This window comes from Pseudopipra pipra, chromosome Z (assembly GCF_036250125.1).
Source record: "Pseudopipra pipra isolate bDixPip1 chromosome Z, bDixPip1.hap1, whole genome shotgun sequence".
Lineage (NCBI taxonomy): Eukaryota > Metazoa > Chordata > Aves > Passeriformes > Pipridae > Pseudopipra > Pseudopipra pipra.
The window spans coordinates 31,162,992-31,189,901 of NC_087581.1; the positions used below are offsets into that span (position 1 = coordinate 31,162,992).

The 26,910-nt window shown below is 39.4% G+C and overlaps 1 protein-coding gene across 1 annotated transcript in view; it reads right to left on the bottom strand.

Moving 5' to 3' along the window:
- Positions 1 to 7,238: 7,238 nt before the first annotated feature.
- Positions 7,239 to 26,910, bottom strand: part of WDR70 (WD repeat domain 70) — a 133,392-nt gene continuing 113,720 nt past the window's right edge. Inside the window, exons 14-18 of the mRNA XM_064642608.1 lie at positions 23,454 to 23,554; positions 21,900 to 21,979; positions 19,071 to 19,187; positions 18,562 to 18,724; positions 7,239 to 8,022 (exon numbers count right to left, since the gene is read on the bottom strand). Coding sequence (XP_064498678.1) covers positions 7,938 to 8,022; positions 18,562 to 18,724; positions 19,071 to 19,187; positions 21,900 to 21,979; positions 23,454 to 23,554 — 546 coding nt within the window. The 3' untranslated portion in view covers positions 7,239 to 7,937. The remainder of the gene's footprint in view (positions 8,023 to 18,561; positions 18,725 to 19,070; positions 19,188 to 21,899; positions 21,980 to 23,453; positions 23,555 to 26,910) is intronic.

Sequence of the window (26,910 nt, forward strand, 5' to 3'; positions counted from 1 at the left end):
TTATTTTGCATTTGTCAGGGTGACTCCTTGTTATTTCCTGCTTCTTTTTTTTTCAGTGATCTCTGCAGTATTCTTCTGTATCATCTGTTAATTTCATTAACATATTGCTTAATGATCTTGAAGGGGGTAGCTCAAAGTGATGTTACATAAAACCGGACATAAATTCCCTGTTCCTGCAGCATCCCACTGCTCACCTCCCACTCATCTCTGTGCCCTCTTCTTTATCATGGCCTGTTTCCTCATCTTCTGCAAGAGCTCACACTGTGCATGACATAACATTTTCAGGTGAAAATTCCTGAGCTACTGGGCATTAGCCCCTTGGTCTGGGATTGCTTCTGGTTTTCCTTTGACTGCTACATTGTACCTTTAAGGATTGAATTAAATTCTCTGAGTTGTTACAGTAAAACAGTTATGCACCAATTCTGTGATGGACTAGTAAGATTGGGGACATCCCTATAGACACTTCATTGTGACAAACTGGAGTGGTGTTACTGTAACAAACTGGGTACTTCATATTCTCCCAAGAATTATTTTTTTTAACTATTCACTCAGCCATAACTAATTAAAATATGTATCAAGATTTTGAAATTATTCTATGAATAATCAGGGAGATCTTACTGGAAAATACCATAAAACCTTAGAGCTCTTGATGATATCACTGCTTGCAAAGGCTGTTTTGAACATGCTGATCTCTCTATTTGGGATATTCCTGATGTTTGCCTCTGCTCAGTCAGATAATTTTAAATGAAGAGTCAACTGCAAACTGTACACAAGCTTCCTCACAAAAGGGACCCCTTGCTGATGCTTCAAGTCATAGTGTTAGCAAATCTGACATTTGTTTGCTAAGACATGCATTTCATTAGAATTTCACGCATGGACTCTAAGTCCTTTGCTTGCATTACCATTGCAAACTTAGGTTTTGCTGCACTAGAGGGATGCCAAGTGACAATGGGAGGGAATAATACAGAAAAAGGATAATCACGAGCTGGCTTAGAATGGCTGCACTACAACTTTTGCAGTGTATGTGAGACAAAGAAGTGTGCCTATACGCGATCACACTACTACAACAAAAGTATGCATAACAACAGAGTCACAATTGTTATGCACACAGTACCCAGCAGGTGCCCCTTCTTGCCCACCTGCCATCCCTCTGGGCCCTAGAGCTGATGGTTTGAGTCTGAGGGAGAATGGGGGACATGGGTGTTGTGACATACTGTTTGTGTTTCATGTACATGTGGATTTGATGGATGAACTATTCAGCGGATAAGGAACTGGCAGGATGCATACAGCCAGGGAGTTGTGGACAGTGCTTCCATGTCCAGGTGGAGGCTGTTGATGGATGGGTGGTGTCTCTCAGGGCTCTGTCATGGAACCGGTGCTCTTCAGTGTCTTCATCAATGACAGGCAGTGAAACCGAGGGCACCCTCAGCAAGTCTGCACGTGACACAAAGCTGAGCAGTGCAGCTGACACAACAGAAGGATGGGATGCCAACCTGAGGGACAAACATGAGAAGTGGGCCCATGGGAACCTCATGAAGTTCAACAAGTCCAAATGCAAGGTGCTGCACCTGGATGGGAGCAATCCCAAACATGAGTACAGACTGGGAGAAGAAGTCACTGAGAGCAGTCCTGCAGAGAAGGACTTGAGCATTCTGATGGACGACACAGCAACATGCACCTGCAGCTCAGAAAGTCAACCACACCCTGGGCTTCATCCAAACCATTGTAGCCAGCAGGTCAAGGGAGGGGATTCTGCCCCACTACTCTGCTCTCATGAGACCCCACCTGGAGCTCTGGATCCAGCTCTGGTGTCACCAGCACAGGAAAGACATGAACCTGTTAGAGTGGTCCAGAGGAGGCCATGAAGACACTCAGGGGGCTGGAGCACCTCTGCTGTGAAGGCAGTCTGAGAGTGCTGGGGTTGTTCAGCTTGGGGGAGGCACTGGGGAGACTGCAGAGCAGTTTTCCTGTACCTTAAGGGGGCTTATAGAAGAGAAGGGAGAGAACAACGAGACAAGGGACAATGATTTTAAACTGAAAGAGGGTGGGTTTAGATTAGATGTTAGAAAGAAGATCTTTACTGTGAGAAGCACTGGAACAGGTTGCTCAGGGAAGTTGTGAACACTCCGCCCCTAGAGGTGTTCGAGGCCAGGCTGGATGTGGCTCTGAGCAACCTGGTCTAGAGAATGGTATTTGTGACCATGACAGTGGCATTGGAACTAGACGATTCCTAAGGTCCCTTCCAACCCAAACCATTCTATGATTTTATGAAGTTCAGCACAAAGAACAAAACCCAAAAGAAGAATACATTATGACTAGACGGTGAACTGGCTGGGCAGTAGCTTTGCAGTGGGGATTCTGGACCTTTGAGTGGGACTAGGACTCGTAAGGAAAGGGTTATGACTTTTGCAGTACATGCCTAAGCGCTCTGTGGTGAAACTTGTTACAGAAAACTTCACCGCTGTTGCTGCACAAACCGCAAAAAGGGACAAAGTTTCAGTTCTGGCCTTGCGGGGGCAAGACCAACAGGGATATTTTCATGGTAACATTCCAGTGCAGTATGTTATATAACAAGTGAACAATAGGATTCTTGATTTTGGGGATACTTGCTTTGTAGGACCCCCAGAGCAGAACCCCAATGGCCACCGAATTAAGACCTGAGCACGTGCAATAGAGAAACCACTCCTACCTTCACTTACCATGCTAATGAAGGACTGAAAGCCACTCCTACCCTCATCTCCTTGCTAATGAGGGACTGTATAAACGTAACTCAGGGTGAGACCCCACCACCACAAAGAAGCCCGGGGCACTGAAGCAGCAACAGGATCCACAGTGGTGACCATCTTCTGCTTGCACTTCTCTCTGCCCTTCCCTCTCTTCCCTATACACTGAATGTTACCAAATAAAGTCAATATTGTTGAACGGGCATTTGGTCTCATTTGTACCTTACTTTGGAGAGAGGACTTCAACATCGAATCGTAACAGGACTTGAACACAACCCTGTTTGGCCAAACTGCAGAGAAAAAGGTGACTGTAATGAGACAAGTAAACATTTTTCCTGTTTACTTGGTAGTCCTAAAAAAGTAGCTTAATCTGAAACACTGTATAAATTGTGGGCAGAGCACTTCAAGAAATGCAGAGAAAATCAAGTAACTGATGATACACTAGAAACCATAAAACATAAAGTAAAACTGAAAGAATAAGAGGAGACAGGAGAAAATAAGAAAATTCAAACACAATAAAAAGCTGCCACAAAGAGGAACATCATAAACTGGATTCAAAGACTGCTGGGAACAGTATAGGAAATAGTTGGCCTAAACTGTTGCGAGAATGTTTTTCTTAAAGGTTATGAAAATGTTCTACTGCTAAGAAGAATGAAGCATTGGAACAGATTGTTTAGGGAGACTGTACAGTGCCTATCATGGCAGCATTGAAAGATCCAGTAAACATGCCAGACCTGGTTCAGGTATAGCTGTAACTTGAGTCAAGGATGGACTACAGAACTGCTCAAGGACCCACCTAGTCCTACTGCAGGTATTTATTCATCTGTTGCATCTACTGTTTCATGACACAAACAGACAGTCCAGAGCCCACAGGAATACTTTGAAAGAGGAAGACAAATCAAACCACACCAGTCTGACATATAACAGCCCTGCAGGATAGCTAAGTAAAAAAAAAAAAAAGAAAAAAAAAAGAGACAGAGATTTATTGGCTATGCTTTCTCAATCACTCTTCTTTTGAGTCATCTCTCAGAGAACAAGATGAACATACTGTCTGATCATCAGCCATTAAAAAAAAAAATATCAAAAACTACTGCCAAGGCTCTCAAGCAACACATAGGTTATGGAGATTCCAATAAGCTGATCTGAGACACTGCTGCCAAAGTGGGAGACTGTCAGCGTGCTCCACTACCTTTGTATGTAGGATGGGAAGCTTTGACATCCAAAGCAAATTTCAGCTGGGGTGATATGCTACAGACAAATATCTCACATTTCAGAGCTACCCAGATTGCATGAAGCAATTAGATGCTGAAGCCCCAGAGGATGAAGTGTATATTGAGTGTCTATTGTATACAAAATTGTGTTTAAATGGGATTAGCCAAAAATCCTAGCAGATTTAAAAACTGATGTAATAAGATAGGTCTGTGCTTCAATGCCAGGCAAGCATAAGGACATCTCAGCTAGCCAACTATCCAGATCTTTATTCACGTATGTGCATGAAACAGTCCAGCAGATGAGAAGCACCAGGGATTAACAACAGGGGGCAGAACCCCTTGAACTCCTAGCCTGCCCATGGTAAAAAAATCAGAACAAGCCTGCTGGTTTTTAATGAGGGTAACTGTAGGACTTTCAGGAAGTTCCCATTGCTGAGAGGCAGGCTAGAAGGATATACAGGCATTTAGTATCACGAACAAATAAAAGAGGGATTTTGCAATACTATTGTGACTAACAGGCCACATCAAAATTCTTATGATTCAGTACTAAAGGAAGATGTGAGCTACAAATGTCTCAAGCTGGACACCCCCAAAGGCATCAGAGGTCAAAGAAACTGAAGATAAACATCTAACCAAGAGAAGGGCACTTTGCGGCAGCAATGCCACTCATTGCAGAACACTCCTCAGGGCCCAGCAGAGATTGAACTGATAGGATAAAGGATGATGGTTTCTATTCCCATAAAACATAATTTTCTACAGCTCAAAAGAGAAAAGGCAAGCACGACAAAGAACATCAAACGAGGCATGTGGTCATAAGCAAGGAACCAGTGACTGAAGGCCTCTGGACACGAATTCACAGTTCTTGCTATCAATCAAAGAAACTAGAGGGAAATGCATCATCTTCAGTAAACTATAGGTTATTGGAAATAGACTAGAGAGGAACTTAAAATAATCATTAAGTAGTAAGTAGCAAACTACTTGATGGAAAAGCACCAGGACTTACCAATCTTCTCACATGTTGCAGAGGACTTAAAAAACAAGAGAAGTCAAGAAATAAGGAGGACAGGACAAGACAAAAGACTACAGAGTCAAATTAAGACCTCTGTCACAGCAGCAGCAACAAACAAGGAATGGGAAACCAGGCTGACAGGTGGCTGGTGGGCTGCAATGATCTGACGGGAAGAGTCTTGGCCCTATGGACAGGCCAGAGGTACCTCAGTGCTGGCCCACAACTGTCATTAGCACAAAGGGCTGAAGACCATAAATTGCTACAAAGAAACATCTAGAAGCTGCACAGAAGAATCCAGGTTTGGAGAAAGGACCATGGAAGCCTTTCTGCACGCAATAAAACAAGTCTTCTAAGGAAGCAAGCAAACAAAATAAACCCACCCTGTGTCAGAAATGTGGAAATAAAAGCCCACATGGAATCTGGCCACTTTAACACTAAATCTGGACAGATACAGGACCGAGATTACAACTTGGCAATTACTAAAACTGTTGCAAAGTTTATAAGAAAATTAGATTTTAAAAAAATTCATACAACTATAGTTTCTCATATTCCAGTTTGCGCCTGTCATACCAAGTATTTATTCATGTTAATATTTTTAACATTAGGATGTTTCCCTGGACAAGCCAAAGGCTGGAGTCAGAGATTAATGCTTGACCATACACAAGTGTCGTCAAGCAGACTGTTCATACCTTCTTTTTGATTAGATTAACTGTTACCATTGAGCTGTTGTAGATTTAAAACTGCTTTTAAAAATGTGATAATATTTGACTTGTTGGTGAACATGCATGAAAATCCAGTGTAAGGACTACTGCAAACGAACCAAGCCAAGAGCCAAAGTATAAATGCAACCTAAGTTAGTTTTAAATCTTTTCAATACATATCTGCACAGGCACCATTTTAAATTCTAGGCTGCTAGAACAGTCATTCAGGACAATTAATCACTGCAAGTGACAAGGATGAATACCTAGAGAAGTTCTAACAGAACTTTTGCAGGGTTCACTTACAGAACTAATTCTTTTAAGAATTAGAAAACAAGATCCAGTTGATATGAATAACAACATAAAAGGAGAAGCTCCTCTCATGCTCGGAGAACAGCTGCAACATTTTTTCTCATCTGCCTTTCCCTGCAGCTCTGCTCCCTAAGCCACACTGCCTCAGTGAACAACTAACAAAGGAAATGTTAATATTCAACCTAAAATCAAGGACATATTAATCCTTTAAAATTATTTTTCAAGATTTTATAGAAATTTCTTTGAAAATACTTTATTTTGTAGTGCAATATTTGGATGAAAAATAAGACAAAAGGTATTCTTAAATGCAGCAATGCCATTTTATGTTTATTTGCTGATGGGGGCATTGTATAGGGAGATCTTCAGTAGATCTTGTTAACAAGTGCTGCTCTTCATCTGGAATTTCCTTTACTCCTCCATTTACTGTCCACCTATGTATTCAATCCTTCACTCTACAAATTACAGCTGCAATTGTAAATTAAAAATTTATACATAAGTACATATTAGAGTATTTTTAAGAGAGTCAAAGACAACTTGTGGACTATTTAGTGAAATTCCACTCTTATCAAAACACTACACTAGTGAAAGCAGTGGAAATATTTTATTGTGGGAATGTTATGCCAATGCTTCTCATTATACCTTTTGAAGTCAGGCTTAGTTTTCACTGAAGTATAAAAATTATAATTGAAAAAGAAAGATAAGCTTTGAAAAGGGAATCATACAATGAAATAGTGATGCAGAGCAATTCTTAAAAAAGAGATCTAAGCTCTGCTGACTATCAGGACCACGCTCTTGAGGTCAGGAGGGTGATTAAGGGCTTTGCTAAATATAGTCTTTAAAATATGCCTTCAGAATCTATTCACAAGAAAGCTTGATTGCTTATGATGTCTATTACTCTCTATTCTTAGTGGAAATGCAGACTGCTTGTTGCATTGTATATTATTATAATCATAATACTTAGCATATTGTGTATTACTATAATCACAACATGAATGCCTAAAACTAACCTAGGTTTCTTTATCCTTCTCTAAAGGAGATTAGTTTTAAATCCATCCTTCTCTTTACGACAATCAGAATTGCAATTTTGAGTTAAAAAACGAGAACTTTCAGTATTTAGAAAAAACACTTTATAACAGTATCAGTCTTCAGGGAGTGTGAGGCAGATTTACATAATTCAGGCACACAACAAAGTCAATACATATACAGACCTGATATTAACTACAAAGACCTACTCTATTCTAAAACTCATCCATACATACTAAACTGCACAAAATTCTGCATCAACTAGGCAATAAACATATTATTTTTATTAAATCAAAACATGTAATTGTCCATTCCAATTCTACATTTTTTAAAAACAAAAGCTGTATTCAATACTACTGTGACATACTACACATATTTAAAAAGAATACCAGGCAAAGAAGGATAGACACTAGAAAATATGTTTTCTAAAATTCACAGAGTGTGAACTTAATTCAAACTCATGTGAACACACAAATTAACTAACCAGGAATATTCCACAATAATTAATCAAAACTTCATTGCACTTGTAAAGAATGAAGTAATTTGTTAGCTCTTAATTGGAAAAAATAAAAAGGACTCTGAGAAACTGTATTATTTTATTGGTATACTTAAAATCAATGAACACTGTCATGACACAGCATTTGCAAGATTGGCAGTAACGAGAAAAAAACATTTGGCGATATAATGAATTCACTATTTATAAAGAAATATTTTTCACTCCAAACACAAAGCTAAGTAACTGACATAGAGGAGTTATTTGCACAATTAATTCCTTATACAATATTACAAAATTCAGATCTGAGATTAAGCCAGTGAAGTACAACAATCCCCTTTTATACTGCAGCAAATTTTATAAACGGAAGTAATTTTTGCTTTCAAATTTTGATCCACTACCTAAAATAAATTAATGTTTCATTTTGTCTCAAATGCTCTAACATTCTCCTTTAAACCAATTCTTTTTTCAAATTTTACGTTTTTTCCACTCTGGCTTGTCTGTTTCATCATCTTCTGGTTCCACTTCTGCAAAAACTGTTTTTGGCTGTGTTCTAGAAAACATTAAAAAGATTAAAATAGTGGTCAGACTACAATACTTCATCGGAAACTTCATCAGACAGGCACTAGAAACAAACAAGATATGTATATATATATATATACAGATATATACTTTATAAAAGAGCATTCTAGACTCACCCATTTTTATTTTTGACATTAACATATCAACTAACCTCCTGAGAACTGAAGAAACCTGCAGCTCACAGGCAAACACCATAACAAACACACATATTTTGCAAGTATTATTTCCTCATCAGCTTACAATCATTATCTGTATTCCATGAATAAAATTAAGATAGAAGCAAGAAAAAATTACATTTAATTCAATGCTAGAAACCTGGAGCCACTGGTCTCCTCATTCCATGACTTTTTAAAAAGAAACCTCCATTTTGATACACTGTAGTACGACAGCAGCCAGTAAGTGAAAACAGAACAGCTAAGCCAGGTTTCTGGCTAAGGCTGTGCATGAAAAAAGCAGCTTTCCCTCTAGAGACTTTATCCAGCACTACTGTAACATAAAAAAACGTAATGATCTTCATATGACAACACAGTGTATCCTACAGTCAAGCTTGATGGTATCAATTCCTCCACTGTTTACTTGTATTTTAAATACCACTTAAACTTTATAAAAATAATTATTGATTACTTTTTAAACGAACACGGTATCAAGTAGCAATTCAATAAACTGTTTGGACATTCAGTTCCCCTGTTTTACACTTTAGTCACTGCAGGGTCCCCTCTTCCAACTTAATTCTCAGCACAATCACTGCAGAGCTGAACCTCCTGGATTACTGATGCTGGCTGTGCTCAACTTCTCGTTAAAACAGACATGACAAAGCATAAAACACAGCCAAGGCAGTCATCATCTCATTAATGTATTAATTAATGTTTTTACAGCAGTCTAAGGGTGTGAAATGCCATTATTATAACAACTATAAAAAACCCTACAAAATGCAAAAATCTTAACAACATTGTGTCTGCCTTACATAACACAATAGGCATAATTCAGTGCTGCCTCTGCCTTCGAAGAGTAATAGCAAGCAATCACCTATTAAAGACCAGGATTCTCCACTTCTTAAATATGTGGCAAAAACAGATTTAAATTCACTAAAACTAGTCAAAGACAGCTCCCCTTAAATACAGGATCTTTCTATTGGCCTGCCTTCTCCTTCATCCTCCAAGCTTGCCATGGAGGTGAGGAACACACTAAGATGTCCCAGAGATGGCCCTGCTACTGAACTCTCACTGGCACATGGTCCCTGGGTGCAGGCCGAAGGTTCCAGTACCTCCAAGCAGACCTTGTACCCAGATGAGGACCTATACTACGGAAGTTAGAGGAGTCATTTTACCATCCATGGAAATCATGACTAAGATTAAAAAATATTTTCCAATTAAAATATTTCCTTAGAAAATAGTTACATAAACTCTACCTAACCCATCACTGAAGAAGGATTTTTTTTAAAAAAGGGGGAAAAAAATCAACATTCCATCCAAAACAGACACCAGGGATGAAGGCTTTATTGGCTGAAATATTGAATTTTGTTAGTTACTGAAGAAGAAGAATGCATGGAATCTTCTTCTCCTTTTTTCAGAACATACTGACAGAAGTTTATTCAGTCCATTTTGACGCTGTACCTTCCTTTTAATACAACATATGAAAGGTATCTAAATAGGATCACATCACTACTGAGATGTTCATTAGTAAAGTGCAACTAATCAAGTGCAAATTATCATTTCTTACCATAAACCTGCAACTGTCATAATTTGGACAGAAATTTCCAGCTTAGAAGAATGAATAAGTTCATGAAACAAGCAGCAGAGTCTACGTTTTTTCCAGGATAGGAGTGGCACACAAAAAAAGTCAGAAACTTCAGCTAATCTAAGTGTGCTACTGAGTGCAGCAAAACTGGGGGTGGGGGGAGAAGGAAAAAAAAACCCGTAGCCTAATCTAGCACTATCCAGCTAAAGCAATAACATACAGAGGAAATCAAGTCTGCTTGCTACCTTGCTTTTTTAAAATTACCATGAAATAGCTGTAGCCTCAGCTCGGCTGAAATGTAAACTGTTCCACCTCCAGAAGCTATGCAGCCATAACTAGGGCACCTAGGGTGATTCATATGCCTGACCATTTTATAACATTTTTTTTGTTATTGCTTTATCAGTAGTGATCATTTAATTTTTGTTATTGCCTTATCAAAAGTGATCATTTAATTTAATTTAAACACAAATTTTTCTGCTTAGTAACTGCACTAGAGCCTGCTAGCATAGTAGGAGTTTGCTATATGATTAAAATTTATACAAAAATTATCAAAACAAGTTTACTACTTAGAAGTACTTTTATTTCTGAAGGCTAAACAACACATGTGGAAAGCTGTGTTCTTTTCCCCATCAAATTTCTCAATTTTATTTACTCTTGACTTAAGGGGTTGATTTCAGTTCGTTAAGGATCTGCTTGGCAGATCCCATGGGAGACTGCTATGGAAGGCAAAGGGGCCCAAGGAGAGCTGATTGATCTTTGAGGGCAGTCTCCTCAAAACAGATTACACTTCATATGCAGAAAGCAAAGCTTGGCAGTAGCTTTGTATAGATTCACATGGATCTGACCAAGATAAAGTGTGAACCCCAAAAAGGAAGAACACAGACAATGGAAGCAGGGGCAACCCTAGCCAAGAGGAACAGAGGCATTACGTGAACGTGTAGGAACAGAGTTGGGAGAGCCAAAGCTCAGCAGGAATTGAAACAGAAAAGAAACATGAAAGGTAACACTAAGGGTTTTTACAGCTACACTGACAGTCAAAGAAATGCTAAGGAAAATGTTCTTGATGGAGCAGGTAAACCACTAACACAGCATATAGAAAAGGTCAAGATACCCAAGGTTTTTTTTGGCTCCATTTTCCCTGAGGTCTGTCCTCACGCCTCCAAGGACCCCCACATTACCAGCAGAATCTTTGTTACGGAGCGAGACATTACCAAGAGGATGGCAGAGAGTATGTAGCTCATTGGACATGCAAAAATCCATGCTTTCAGATGGGGTGGATCCACAGGTAGCCAGGGAGCTGGCCCATGTCATTGCAAGGGCACTCTCTCATCTAGATAGCATGGTGACTGGGAGAGGGCCTCAAGGACTAGAGAAGGCAATCACCATCATCTTTGTGAAGGGCAACAGGAGGATTCGAGGAACTACTTAATCTTATTTCCTAGGAAGGCTATGGAACAAATCCCCATGGGAGGCATTTCCAGGTACATGAAGGTGGAAAGGAACAGCCATCACGGATTTAGCACGGGCATATTGCCCCTGCCAACCAGATTGCTACAACAGGCTGTCCAGAGAGGTGTTGTAGGATCTCCATCCTTGAGGACACTCAACCTCAGCTAGGCAAGCCCCTGAATAACCGGAATCTAATTGGACTTGAGCAGCCTCATCTAAGTGAATATGCTTTAAGCAGCAGCTTGGATTAAATGACCTCAGGCATTCTCTTCCTATCTAAATTATTCTGTGATCCTGTGTTTCCACATGACTGTCAGTGGAAACCAGTATCTCATACACTGAAAAATGCATTCCTATTGTGGGTTACAGGAACAAGCTGCAAACAAAAATGGGAAAGCAAACTAGCATGATTTATTTATACTATCTGCTTCTCTTTTATTTCAGTGGTTTTCAGCATATTCAGACATGCAGACCCCTAGAAAATTTCCAGAGGCCATGTAGACCACTTTATAGTCACCATAATCCCTCTAGTTACGGGTTGTTTTTCTTTGTTGCCTTTCAGGGATCCAATAAAAGTAGCTCATTGACATCTGAGGATCATAGACTAGCAGATAAATAATACTGCTGCAGCTAAACCAGCTGGAGATGACAACTGCATATCACAACATGTGACTCATGTCGAAGTAACTTTTGAAATTTGTGTTTATATTGCACTGAAACAAAGAAAAAAGACTTTAAAGCATGCTTGGAAACAAGAATCATGTCATAAAGGCTACTTCGAAACTGAAAAGTTAAGGTTTTCAGCATCAGGCCCTTTCTTTATTCTCTACCCCATTAACCACTCTGACTCTACTCAGAATCTCAGGGACCTACCTCTCAAAATTACCAATTTACAAAAATATATTTAGGGTAAATACATGAACACGTGCCAACAAGGTCACTGTTACAAAACATTCTGTTCAGTTCTGATTTTTCAACTAAAGATACTCAAGAAACTACGCGACTAACACTTCACACACCGGTACTGCCCTCAAGAAAAACTTCAGTGAACACAGCACAGCTATAAACTGTTGCTTCAAGTCATTCCTTTTTGCCTGGGACAAGCAGCAACGACAAAGACTGCAAAATAGGGGCAAAATTCACTGAACTGAAAGGTATTTTCAAGAATTCTGGTTTACCTTGGTGAGGAGGGAAATTTCACCCTCATCTTCCCTCTGGTACATAAGAGAGCTGCATCTGGGCCTGATTAGGCACTCAGCTACAATGCTTAGTAATTCCTGCTGATGCTTCAGAGGGACATCTGAAGTCATTATAGTATATCTGTACAGCTGTGTTAAAACAAACAGCTCACAAAGAATGTAATTTTCAAACATTTACAACTGATGCCTCAAGTTCCTTTCCTGTAGTTCTTTACTTGAAATCTTCAATCTGTCCTTCCTTTCCTTTCACTCCAGTGGAATGGCTCTTGCCAAGGTTTCTAACAAGCTTTTTCCTGAGAAATCTCAGGATCTTTTCTTTATCCTCATCCATTATGACTTTTCTGCTGTGTTGATCACATCTTATTTGACACTTTATTCACACTGGGCTTCTGTGACATGTCATCTGATTAAGCATGTACTTCTTATCATCCCCAGTATCCTTTTCAGCAGCATCTGTTTTTTTCACCCATCCTTCTGCCTCTTACGTACTTCCCCCTCTTTTCTGGCTCAAATGTCAGGAGAAATGGAAAGGTCATGCTAATGATAACAAGCTTGAAAAAATTCAAGTGATAAATAATGCAAATGGCTATTTGGCCTCAAGAATAAATCAGGCACCTTTAACTCAAAAAAAAAAAAGGATGCATTTTTACATAGAGTGCATAAACTAACAGCAGAAGTCATGTATTTCTTGTAAGATTTACTGAAGTAAAAATTATAGAATCATAGAATGCTTTCTGTTGGAAAGGAACATAAAGATCATCTTGTTCCAAACCCCCTGCTATGGGCAGGGGCACCTTCCACTAGACCAGGTTGCTCAAGGCCTCATCCAAGCTGAACACGTACAGAGATGGGATATACTTCTCTGGGCAACCTGCTCCAGTGCCTCACTGCCCTATGAGAATTTCTTCCTAACATCTAAACTAAATCCTCTTTTGGTTTAAAACCATTCTCCCTTATGCTATCACTATCTGCCTGCGTAAAAAGTCACTTTCCCTCATATACAGTTAAAAAAGCATTAAATCAGTTATCTTATTCAAAATGACCTAAGCACTATGGATCAGGACCAAATGAACTCTAACCCAGTCATTTTATTCCCAGTTATGAAAACTGATTAACAAAAAAAATGAGCATTTCCTAATCTTCTTGGTCTAAAATTATTTAGTAACTATCACTGGCAAAAATTAAGTAACTGTAGTTTCCTTAGACATCTTCTGAAGAAGGAGAATGAAGAAATTATGTGAATAACCATTCGTTAGACAAGATGAGACCAAAAGCCTTGTCAAACAAAAGATATATCAAGTGGATAGTTTTATACCATGTTTAAGTGAAAATTTACTACAAGAAATGTGGAAAAACTGGTAGCAGAAGAATAAAGTAGTAAAAGAATAAACATCATTTAAAAAAATGAAACATACTGGATGTATGGTTTTTAGGCCTTAAGACAGTATGTAATTTTAAGTATATATCAGAATTTCACCTTTCTTAACCCTACAGTAAATCTTATGCTATAGTTAAAGCAGCTATCCAGTATACAAACCAGTATTACGTGATAATTTATATCAATTAGAATCATAGAATCATAGAATCATAGAATCGATTGGGTTGGAAAAGACCTCCGAGATCATCGAGTCCAACCCTTGGTCCAAATCCAGTCCATTTACTAGATCATGGCACTCAGTGCCACGTCCAATCTGCGTTTAAAAATCTCCAGGGATGGTGAATCCACCACCTCTCTGGGCAGCCCATTCCAGTGCCTGATCACTCTCTCTGTAAAGAATTTTCTCCTGATATCCAACTTAAATTTCCCCTGGTGGAGCTTAAGCCCGTGCCCCCTTGTCCTACTGCTGAGTGCCTGAGAGAAGAGACCAACCCCCACCTGGCTAGAACTTCCCTTCAGGTAGTTATAGACGGTGATGAGGTCACCTCTGAGCCTCCTCTTCTCCAGGCTAAACAACCCCAGCTCCCTCAGCCTCTCCCCAGAGGACTTATGCTCCAGTCCCTTCACCAGCCTTGTTGCTCTTCTCTGGACCCGCTCCAGCACCTCAATATCCTTTCTGAACTGAGGGGCCCAGAACTGAACACAATACTCAAGGTGTGGCCTCACCAACGCAGAGTACAGGGGAAGGATCACTTCCCTGGTCCTGCTGGCCACACTATTTTTGATACAGGACAAGATCCCATTGGCCTTCTTGGCCACCTGGGCACACTGTTGGCTCATGTTGAGCTTCCTGTCAATTAGTACCTCCAGGTCCCTTTCTGCCTGGCTGCTCTCCAGCCACTCTGTGCCCAGCCTGTAGCGCTGCATGGGGTTGTTGTGGCCAAAGTGCAGGACCCGGCACTTGGCTTTATTGAACTTCATCCCATTGGAATCAGCCCATCTCTCCAGTCTATCCAGATCCCTCCGCAGAGCCCTCCTGCCTTCCAGCAGGTCGACACTCCCAATTTGGTGTCATCAGCAAATTTGCTGATGATGGACTCAATCCCCTCATCTAAATCATCAATAAAGATGTTAAACAGGACTGGGCCCAACACTGATCCCTGGGGAACACCACTGGTGACCGGCCGCCAGCTGGATGCAGCTCCATTCACCAGCACTCTCTGGGCCTGACCCTCCAGCCAGCTCCTAGTCCAGGAGAGGGTACACTTGTCCAAGCCATGGGCTACCAGCTTTTCCAGGAGTATATTATGGGAGACAGTGTCAAAGGCCTTGCTGAAGTCTAGATAGACCACATCCACAGCCTTCCCCTCATCCACCAGGTGGGTCACCTGATCGTAAAAAGAGATCAGGTTGGTCAGACAGGACCTGCCCTTCCTAAACCCGTGCTGGCTGGGTCTAATCCCTTGTCCATCCTGAAAGTGCTGTGTGATTGCACTCAGGATGATCTGCTCCATAACCCTGCCAGGCACCGAGGTCAGGCTGACAGGCCTGTAGTTGCCAGGGTCCTGCTTGCAGCCTTTTTTGTGGATTGGGGTGACATTCGCCAACCTCCAATCATTTGGGACCTTCCCAGAGAGCCAGGACTGTTGGAAGATGATGGAGAGTGGTTTGGCAAGCTCTTCTGCCAGCTCCCTCATCACCCTGGGATGGATCCCGTCTGGTCCCATAGACTTGTTGGGATCCAGCTGGCTCAGTAAGTTGCTAACTACATCCTCCTGGAATACAAGAGGGCTATTCAGGTCTCTGTCTCTGTCTATCTGCTCTAGAGGCCAGTTGTCCTGAGGGCCACCTGTCTTACTGCTAAAAACTGAGGCAAAGTAGGTGTTAAGTACCTCAGCCTTCTCCTCATCTTTGTTAACTGTATTTCCCTCAAAGTCCAACAGAGAACTGAGGTTTTCCTTGCCTCTCCTTTTGCTATTAATGTATTTATAAAAGGACTTTTTGTTATCCCTAACTGAATTAGCCAAATTAACTTCAAATTCCACTTTTCTTTCCCTAATTTTTTCCTGCATGACCTAGCTCTCTTCGTAAATTCTTCATAAGTAACCAGCCCTTTTTTCCACAGTCTGTAAACTTCCTTTTTATCCCTGATTTCTTTCAGAACCTCCCTATTTAACCAAGCCGGCCGTCTTCCCCTCCGGCTGGCCTTTCGGCACACTGGTATAGCCTGTTCCTGTGCGCTCAAAATTGCCTGCTTGAAGTGTGTCCATCCCTCCTGGACCCCCTTGCCTTTAAGGGTTGTTTCCCAGGGTATGCCCTGAATTAGTTTTTTGAATAGGCCAAAATTTGCCCTCCGGAAGTCCAGAGTAGAGGTTTTAATGATGGCTCTCCTTACATCCCTGAGGATTGAAAATTCAATTATTTCGTGGTCACTATGCCCCAGGCAGCCTCCAACCACTACATCATCCACCAGCCCCTCTCTGTTTGTAAACAGTAGGTCTAGCGGGGCCTTACCCCTGGTAAGCTCATTTACCAGTTGATGAAGGAAATTATCTGCAATTTGCATATTTTATGAAATATAAATCTAAGTACAACTGTAAGATGTGTTATATACAGGTTAAACAGACTTGCTCTATAAAGTCACACATAGGATATAATTATTACAACTTTCTGTGGCTGATAATATAGACCCCCATTTCTGAAACTTAAGAACATAACACAATAATAAAGTTTCTGCATTTCAGTGTCTTAGCCAATAATAACAACAATAATAATAATAATAATGATAATTTTTAAAATGCTGTTTGCATAGAGTACATACTAAAGTCAAGCTTTTAAAGCAAGGATGATGGCAGCTTTACTAGCATGAGATTTATCAGCTGACAAAACCATGAAGGCAGCATGCTGCTGGCTGCAGTCCAATTCCCCCACATACATATCACCGTCTGGTGTGTAAGTTAATAGCAGTCTGGACTTGCATCCTGCCCACTTCTCAGCCAGCTCTCTTCTTCCCCTGCAGCCACATCTTTAACAAGGAACTGTAATGAGATCTGGCCACCTGACACAGTAAGACTCCTGTAACACAGCTTTGTTTTAAAACTTTCATGTTTACTACACTGCAGGTGTCAGGGATGAAACTTAATATGCAATCAACGAAGTTACTAAGATACTGAGGTATCTATCTACCGGATGGAATGTATGATTTACTTTTGAGCATGGATACCTCAAATAAAACCAGACGCCTACACATTCCAAGTATATTTCATCTCTAGCAAACATGAACTCTCAAACAATTAAAAATCAATATTTAGCATATTCATTACAAAAACTGCTAGAGAATTAGGCTTTCCAATATCCCTTCTTTGGTACCAAGAGTGCACTGGTTTGATGTACAACATCAAATGCCATACTTATCCATTACCAGCATGCCATACTTATCAACTATTCAGCCAAAGCCAGGCTGGCTCACTGACATTCTCAAGCTGCTCTGGAACAGCGATTTAGTTGTTTTTGTGAACATGTGGACCAAGTCAGAAAGCAAGTGTCACCATTAGAAATAAGCTATGATTCTTAATATATTTCAAGTTTCTGGAAAGAGGTGGTGATTGTTTCACTGCAGAGCTAAACATCAATAAAGAAAGTAGTCAGTAAAGTACTAGCGCATGTACAGCCTTGGAGATAGAACACTGGGCTGCAAAAAACAAAAACAATTCATTACTGGCAGACTGTTCTGTGAAGACTATTTCATGTCTTCAAAATGTTTTCCTTACGCATTTTGAAAACACTACTTGACAGATTATTTTGTGTAAAAAACCCATCAATGATAATAAAATGTGACAATGCCAGTAATTTTTAAAGTGGTACTTTCTGTTCAGTAGTATGAAACGCATTCATTTAGCACTTATTTTAGTATTATTGTGAATGTATTTATTTAATTGTTTGAAATATTTATTGTTTGAATTATTTATATTGTTTGAAATATTTATATTTATTTTTAGGAAAAAAATCCCTTTGGCAGAAAGCATTCTAGAAGCATATTGCACAATTTTCATTATAACACATACATACAAATACCACATTCACACATACCATTTAAATTGAGTAAATCGCCATCTGTGGGATTACCAAGATATTACTACAAAAATCTTGATGAAGCTCTTTAATTTATGTAACTGAAAACTTAGTTCTTTATGCTGAATTTCTGGTAGGAGATTTTATCGGTGCAATTTTTAATATTGCTGCACCCTTAAAATCTGCTAATTCAAGCAGTTACGCGGGTCCTCATGTAGGAAACTTTCAGATAAAACTTACGACAGCCAAGAAATCATCTAGAATATGCTGTCATAACACCAAATACTTATTCTGAAGGTCTAACCTAAGAATAAGTCAGAACTAGAGGGCATATTGGAAAATCATCCCATTATGTCAATGCGACAGTACTCTATTAAAAGATACACTGCAATATCAGACATTGATTAGAAGATTCTAAACTCTAATAACTTAGAAAGCTTTAAAATAACTTTCTAGCACTGAACGGTACATTTTAAAAATGGAAATGTGAAATTTCAGTAACTTAACCTCCTGTAAACTCTCATCTTCATAGAAGTGTATGGTATACTCTTGGTTTACGTATTTGTGGCAGCAATCCAAAAAAGGCAAAGTATACCACTAAAAACATCTCTTCTATTTTTACTGAACTCCCACTGGCCTCCAGAAATATTACTTGTGTTTTAAATTGTTTCCTTACTTAGCATATGCCGGAGCAACCCAGTATGGATTCTCCTCCGCTTCCTTTGCGTGACGTAAAATAGCCTCTCGAGGGTTGCTATCATCTGTCTTATCCAGTGCAATATTCTTGACTATATATGATGACAGGGTGACTCCATGGGTTCCAACACGCCCACCCCGACCTGAAGCAAAAGGAGAAAAATACTTAAGAAATATGAAATGTCTGTAACAGTGGTCTGGTACACAGAAGTTACTTAGTACTATAGGAGGAGTCTAATTTGGAGCTGCGTTCACGCAAGTGTTTTACTGATTATATAACTCAGAGTAAGTCACTGTGATTATTAATTTTTTGCAGGCTAGCACTCCAATCATAGACATCAATGTCTTACGGTGCTGGACACTGCCCATACATCTATAGGGTAAAGTCACCATCCAAAAAGGTTTGCACACAAACTGAAAAGGATTGCAGAACCAAGGCATGATGTCCCTTTGGCATACAACAGTCTGAAATGATTATGCCTAGATTACCTGCTCCTGCTACTGGAGGTTCAGGTTTGTGAGACTTCAGGGGGTCCAGCCTATCCTTCTCCAGCTGTTTCCTGGTGCTTCGCTGTCGTGGCTCACGGAACATTGGAAGTGCATGGGCTGAAGCGTCACAGTTTGGAGAAAAAAAAAAGTTAGAAATTCCATTTCCTTTTTAAGGTTTTAAATACAAAGACTTGGATTCTTTCTTGCAATGGAAAAGGTGGCAGGAGCAACCTCCCAGTTCTTCCATATACAAACAGTGGTCTACTGAGGTGTACTTTGGAGGGTTTCTTTCTGCTGAATTTTTCGAAGATGAAAGCAGCCAGATACCAGGGTTCTTTCAGGCAGGAGCCTCTCATCTGAAATACTGTATGCACAGCTTATGCATATTTAATTCATTCCTCTGTCGTTCAGTTCTCAACATTAGCATTGTGACCAACCAGTTGCTTTTTTCTGAACTTTCATATTTCTACAGCTTTGTCATGTTCTAAGAACATGACAAAGCTCTTGATACATTCTTGGATCTGAAACAGCGTGGGGTGGAAACCACTCAATGACTCCAAATGTAATTTTATGCATATAAAGTCACAGTCACGTTCCTTCTTAAATTATAAGATTAATCACCATTGGAAAAATACTCATAACTGAGACAATTTGGCTAAATTGTCAGGACTGAAAACTTACTTTTCCTCATAAACGTGTTACAGCACCTTCAATCACAGTAATGGTTTAGGTCCACTCAGACAAGAAACTCATTTGTCAGCAACAAAGAAGTATCACATTGAGGGACATGGTTTTCTTAATGTAATGTTTAGCTCTCATTCAGATGTGCTCACTGCTGCTGTTTCCCAAAATGTGGGAAACTGTGTAGGGGTCAAACAATCCAACAAAGACTAAAAATAACCAAAAAATCTTAAATGTAGGAACCTCATCTCTATATTGAATAAAAAAAACAGAAGGCAGCATTCAGGGACCTGAATCAGTTCGAGTTTTCAGCTTTTTTCTGTAAGCCTGCTCAACTTATTAGACTGAGCAAAGTCACAGCCAGGTGACACAGCAGCAAACTCTTGGAAACAAATGTTTAGGTTTTATTTTTGCAGATTTCATGAAGTATGAAATGCCTGGGACAATTTTCTGGCAAGCACTAAGCTTGATCAGTTTCCATAGCACATCTCAGGTGACTAATGCACAGATCCAAGCTTTTGCCATTTGTGGAGTCAAGGTTGTCTAAGGGAAACCCAAGCTGTGTATTCCTGTGTGTCAAAAGTGACACTTAATCCCTTGAAACAACATTCCTACATTTGAAGTAGCCATTACAGGCAATTCTGATATTAAAGAGCAACTAAAGTCTAAAGAAAAAAGAGAAAAAAAAAAAAGATGAGGAGAAGGGAAAAAGGGATCGGTTCACATTGCAAAAGCACTTCAGAGATCTTTAGTTCTTCCCAGTTCTATTTCTAAACTTAAAAGACAGACATCTAACCTCTTAAAAGCTTCTAAAATATGCAACAAACTTAAAAACTTGCTAAGCAAATCCTTAAAACGTTTTTCTACATTGCTTTATATGAAAGCATCCTTATTTAGTTTCAAAATTACGAGGAAAAACCAGTTCAACAGCTAGAACTCAGTGATAAAATCATGAATCTTTGCATAATTTGGACCTGTATCATTCAGTGACATCTATAAATGCCATTGAACACACAAGTTCCATTGAATTCTTAGTAGAAATTTTTTTTAAAAGTCACAGAAGTTCTTTACGGTGTAGACACAGTGCACACAAAATGTTACAGTCAAGGGTGTTATAAGGATGGATTGAGAAAAGCACCCAAACAAGATAAAAATCCCTGATCTTTGGCAGCTGCTACTTACTTTAGCCCAAAAACTGGAGCTGGACATCTGCAGCAGTGGGGTAGGTTGGAGACAGCTGCAGCTGGAAAGTACCTCAGATGGGAACCCAGAACCAGAGCGCCTTGATATGGGTCTAGTTATCAAGACTGCCCAAACTTTCTCATTCTAAAGCTTCTTTTTGTTTATTATTGCTTTTGTTCTACAGAAATGGTTTTAGTATTTGTAAAACCAAGACTACTAGAAATCAGAGCTGAATACAAACACCATGGAGCTGGAAAAGGATGAAGAGAAGCAAGACAACACAACTGTGTGACTGTTCTCATTCCACATGAGAAAACACTATGTTGGGTAATGCTAATGGGGAGGGCCAAAATCTCTCAATCAATCCCCTCATCCCATCGTAAAATTTGTTCTTGGGGCAGATCACTAAACAGTTTACAGTAACAACGACAACTACTCCCTATTCATCAGTGAGTCTTAATATGAATACAAGGTCTTAAAAACTCAAAGGCTAGAGATAGTTAAGCTATTCAAAACCATATACAACGCTGGGTAAGTTATAAATTTTAAAAAATCCTCTGAAATTGTACAAGACCTATCTGTCAAGTCTCTGATTTTGTCACTGGTACTGCTAATGTTCTCCAAGTGGCAAAACTCTTCCTAAATCCGTCTACACTCCACAATTTAGTCATTCAAAACTGAAGACTTGAGAAAGCTCTGAAATTTTTGAGGCTTTTGGGTGCACCTCAATCTAGAAATCAACCATTAACAAAGTTACAGAGCATACAGAATATATATATACCTTTCCGGTTGTGCAAGGCTACAAAAAATTTGCATGAAGCACCAATATCTCATACTGATGATCAATGCTTAATGAAAGACTGCAACTTTTTAGGGGGAAAATACGAAGCTTAATAATCTGCAAACAATTTCAAACCTAAGAAAGAGCTAAGGATGCTGCTATAAAGATATGTTTAAATTCCTTACGTGTTATAATGTAATCCTGTGTAAGAGTCTCTGCTTGTCTCTCTTTTCGTTTTGTTTTGACCACACATAATTTTGCTCCCCTAGGAGGAAACAGAGCAGTTAAGTTGGCCTGTTTACATCAAACAGAAACCAGTTTTTATTCAAGACAGTCTCAACAAAATTATACAGCACTTTAAATATTCATGAATGTGTGTATCTTTGCCTGTTCATGCACATGTGAAGGAGAGCAGAGAGATTATAGTGTTTCTGTTACAGAGCGGTTTATATGACATGCAGAAATAAGGGTGGAAGATTCATTTCACACTTCATTTGTCCACAGTACTTACAGTGTGCACATTGAAAGTGCTCCTCTCCAAACATGGGCATTGATTTGCTCCTAATATTCTTCCTAAGCAGCAGAGGTGGCAGTTACCTAACCAGAAGTGTCTGTAACACTGCAGCAGGAAAGATTGCATAAGCTTGGCTGCAGCAAGATTGATTTAAACTAGTGGTTTTCCTCCTCATGGTAAATTCCAGGAAAAAAATGGACACAAAACTGCAGTGGGGCTCTGTGGTCTGTGCCTAGGAGACTCTAGCTGCTCTCTGGAGAAGGGTCCAAATAATGGTGACCAACTGTCCTGTTCTCTAAACTGACAAAACCACAAAAAATAAAACTTATTTCTGCTAATCTTGTAAACCAGAGTTTATCTTCACCTCCAAGTGTCCAGGTCACAGTAAGTATCCAGAAACCACAAACTGTAACACAGTTTGGTTTTGGATGCCAGCAAAACAAAGATGAGCGCATATAAGGTAAGAATATTGTATTTATACCACTCAGTATCAATGAAGTACACATTTCCTCCCTGCTAACAGGAAGGAAGCATGCCTCAGTTCAGGTAAAAGTAAATTAATCACAAGACAAGTATTTATAGACTACTTAGGCCCTCTTCATTCCAGGCTGACAAGTCACCCTCTGATAAATCACTAATAACTAAATCTCTAATAAAACACTAACATTTTTCCCTTTTCCTTTTTACAGGCAAAATCCACATGTGATAAGTGGGGATGGGGGAGAAGACCAGAAGAAAGATGGAAATGTTCTTCCTTGGTTGACACCTTCTCAAATTGGGTCTTTCAGTATTACTTCACCAACACTGAAATTTAATGCTTCTAAACAAGATTTTTACATCAGGAAAAAAATATACATTAAAAAGTATGACTAAATACAATAAATATCCATTCAGTAACACTACCTCAGCAACCTCCAAGAGATAGGATAAAAGGGTGGTTATTCTTACTGCAGATTTCATGAAATTAAAAAATGAAAGTGTCTGTAAACTCAGGTAGAACAGCCAGCATACTGCACCATGAAAAGCCCAGAGGAAAATGCACCGCTTCTCAGAAGCGAACATTTTGGGTTATTTTTTCTATTTCTACTGTTAGATAAGTAAAACTGCAAGATGAATGTTACTAGACCAGTTTTTCTCACTTCTTAGTATAATCACTGAATCACAGAATCAGGCTAAATTTGAGAAAAAAAGATAATTTTCTTAATCATAGAAGATACTTACATACCTTTGGCTTTTGACAGGATCATAGTACACTTTGGCTAAACCATTTCCAGTACCAACCATGATCTGGTTCAGCTTGGGATGCCAAAGGCAACGCACAACACTCTGAAACAAAGTGACATATTGATAGTTAGTTGGTCATTCATCTAGATCTTAGAATTAACATTCACATTGTCAAAGTGGATCACATTGTATTAGGAACAAGTGTAAGCACATGAATGAATATGTGAATATGTGAATGAACAGAAGTTCCTCTTCAGGGAGTGACAACACATGGATGTAGGCAGAGAAGGAAGTGAAAACTGGTGATAGTGTGATAATTAGTGGTTTCCATAGGCTAACTGCCCCACAGTCTAAATGAGAAAAATGGAAATGCTAAGTCAGAGGGATTTGAAGGAGAACAATAAAGTGCTTCAGATTTGATATACAGTGATCCAGGCCTCCATGACTTCTGCATTTTTATTTTTAAATCTTAATTCTCCCACTTTGTTCATTGCTTTATCTATTTTTGCCTTTTTCTCATACACTGCTGACCTTTCACTTGCTGACTGCAGAAATAGAAGAGATGCTGATTTTCACTCTTGCTTCTTTCTTCCCCACAACACTAAGAACTTGGTATTTGTAGCCAATGTCTCACAGCACTGTCACCCTTCTGGTCAGCAGTGAAACTCATTTTCAGACATTAAGAGTATTGTTTCTTTATATACACAGCATGGTTCTCCATATGACTTTGAATCCCCATGTGATCACTGTTTTCCATCTGATTCAGCGGGTCAGCACAGAAACTCAAAGATTCGAGCCTCTGACTCAAGACAGACAAAGTGGGAACAATATGCCAGAAAGGACAACCCATCTCATAACAAACACAAAACCTGTATGTGCATCTGACTAAATGGGGGGGAAAGAATCTGTTTTTGAGAGAGAGTAATTCTTTAAAGGGATTTTGTCCAAGGCTGAAGTCGGTTTGCACCACTTATGTAATAAACATCAAGTTGCACCATCCTGTTAGAATTTAATGGAAAAATGCTCCTTTTCCTAGCCTTCCACCCCTGCAGCTTACGATTTCCTCCTCAATAGCCAGGAACTGACTCTTCGAGTGAATTAATAATTTAATACTCAACCATTATCATTCATCTGTCATTGAAGTATCTATACAAAATTATTTTGTTTCACACAATACACCACATGGAATTCACAAAATGGGAACCACAAATGTCTTAACAAGAGAAACACAGGAAAGATAAAATATAATTAGGGGTGTAATACAGCCCTACAACCTGTGACATAAGAGCTATCTGATCTGGAAGAGAACGGCTATGTGTCAGCTCTAGTGACTCCTGGATCACTTCCCTTTTCAAGTTCCATACTATTTCTGTTTTCTGAATTTAAAAAATATTGAAAAAATTCTGAGGCTTATCCAGACATCATGAATCAGAACTTCACACAAGATGATGGATGACACTCTTCTGAGCTGTTTTTCTAGTTTATGTTCTTGTTTAAGAATAAAAACCCAGAGAGATGAATTTTCTTATAAAGTTCCTCAGCAAAACAACCTTCTTCTACACAGATACACACACATTATACCCTTCTCATTTACTTACAAGCACAAATATACCTGGCTTGTTAATTGCAAGACAACTAAAGAACAACATTTTTATGAAGCACAAAGTAAATCTCTGACAATGCATTGGATTGTCGGGATTCCTGCCACAATACAAGGTTACTAATAAGTTGTTTTAAGTAAGAGAGTCTTACATACTGTTATGTAGAGCTCAAAATGCTAAAGTAACTGTAAAACACCAAAGCTAATATCAAGCATTGAAGGTCAAAGGTGGGTGGCCTTTTCTTTTATTAATATTTATTGCATGTGTTTAGCCAGCCTTTTTAAACTCTGTAGTTAATGTGGTTCTCCACTTTCTACTGTCAAGTAAATGTATTTTATAGCATGGTAGTGGATACCAGCCAACAACAACAAGCTTGAGACAGTGTGGCTCAGCGCTGATGGGGCTTGCTAAGTTTCTAACTTGTCAAACATGCACAGCACACTTAAAACCACCATGGCACGTGCTACAAAGCAGGCAAAAGAAACTGCCATTAAATGTAGCCCTATAAATCTTCTGAAACCGTAAAATGTCCCCAGAATACAATTTGTTAAAGACTAAACAAACACAAGCTCTGAACATGCAATTAATTTTATTAATCCATTAGCATATAAACCTACTTTATAAGAAATAATAAAAACTACTTATGCAGTTTTCAGATTATTTTGGAAATTGACAATACTTAAAAAATACCTAAATACTGAATCCCCGAACTATACCCTAATAAATTTTCCCAATCATATTAACCTAAAGAAGCAAAAAATTCTAATCAACTATACAATAAAGGGATCATAATAGACTAGGTCTTAACATTGGGAGGGAAGGGTAAGGAGAATCTTTACCATACAAAAATAATTAACCCTTGAAGAGCATTTATCCTTTGATACATCTAACTTCCCTACTGTTTACACTTAGATTAAGGCAGGTAGACATCTTTATCACTGGAAATGCTAAATACCAAATTCCAACTCAAAGCAGGTCCTACCTCCTAGCTCTCCAGGCAAATAAGTGTGTTAACTGCTGAAAAAGAAATGTTTTCCTCTCTTGGCTTACCTGTGCATGCAGGTAGATACCCAACAACTGACACTGAATATTATACAACCACAGAAGTTGTGGAGGGAGCTCTGGAGTTGGAAGGGAGCTCTGGAGATGACTAATTCAACCATCCTGGTCCAAGTTTGTTTTTTAATATTTCCAAGGATGGGAGCTCTACAGCCTCTCTGGGCAATCTGATTCAATCTACAACCAGCCTCACACCAAAAAAAAAAAAAAAAACCAAAAAACACAACCCCCCAAACCATTTTCTTATGTTTAATGTCCCATGATCAGTTTTGTGCCCATTACCTCTTGTCCTGTCACTGGGCAGCACTGAGCTTTGCTTTGCTTGCTTCACCTTCCTGTACCCCTTCAAGTATTTACACATAAAATCCCACATAAGCATCCTCTTCTCCAACCTAAGCAATCCTAATTCTCTCAGTCTTTCCTTCTGTGCCAGATATGCCAAGCCTTTAATCATCTTTACAGTACTCTATTCTGTTAATCTATCTCTTACACCGGGAGATCAGAACTGGACCCAGCACTACAGATGTGTCTCACCAGGGAGGGCTGTGTCATGGGCTTCTTGCTGCCACTTTCTGTTTCTCTGAGGTGGAGAAAGTATTTGCCATTCTACAAGTGCCTATTAAAAATTGCTTGTTTCATTTTAAGGTTGTAGCCTGCAATGGAACCCAACATAAAAAAGGTGGTACTACAGTTTTCCCTGAGACAGCAGTTCAGGCTGGAAGCAATAGCCTCAGCAGTTAAGAGCAAACTGAGAGCTCTCACTCCACTTACCGAGATGGTTTCATGCTTGGTAAGAGA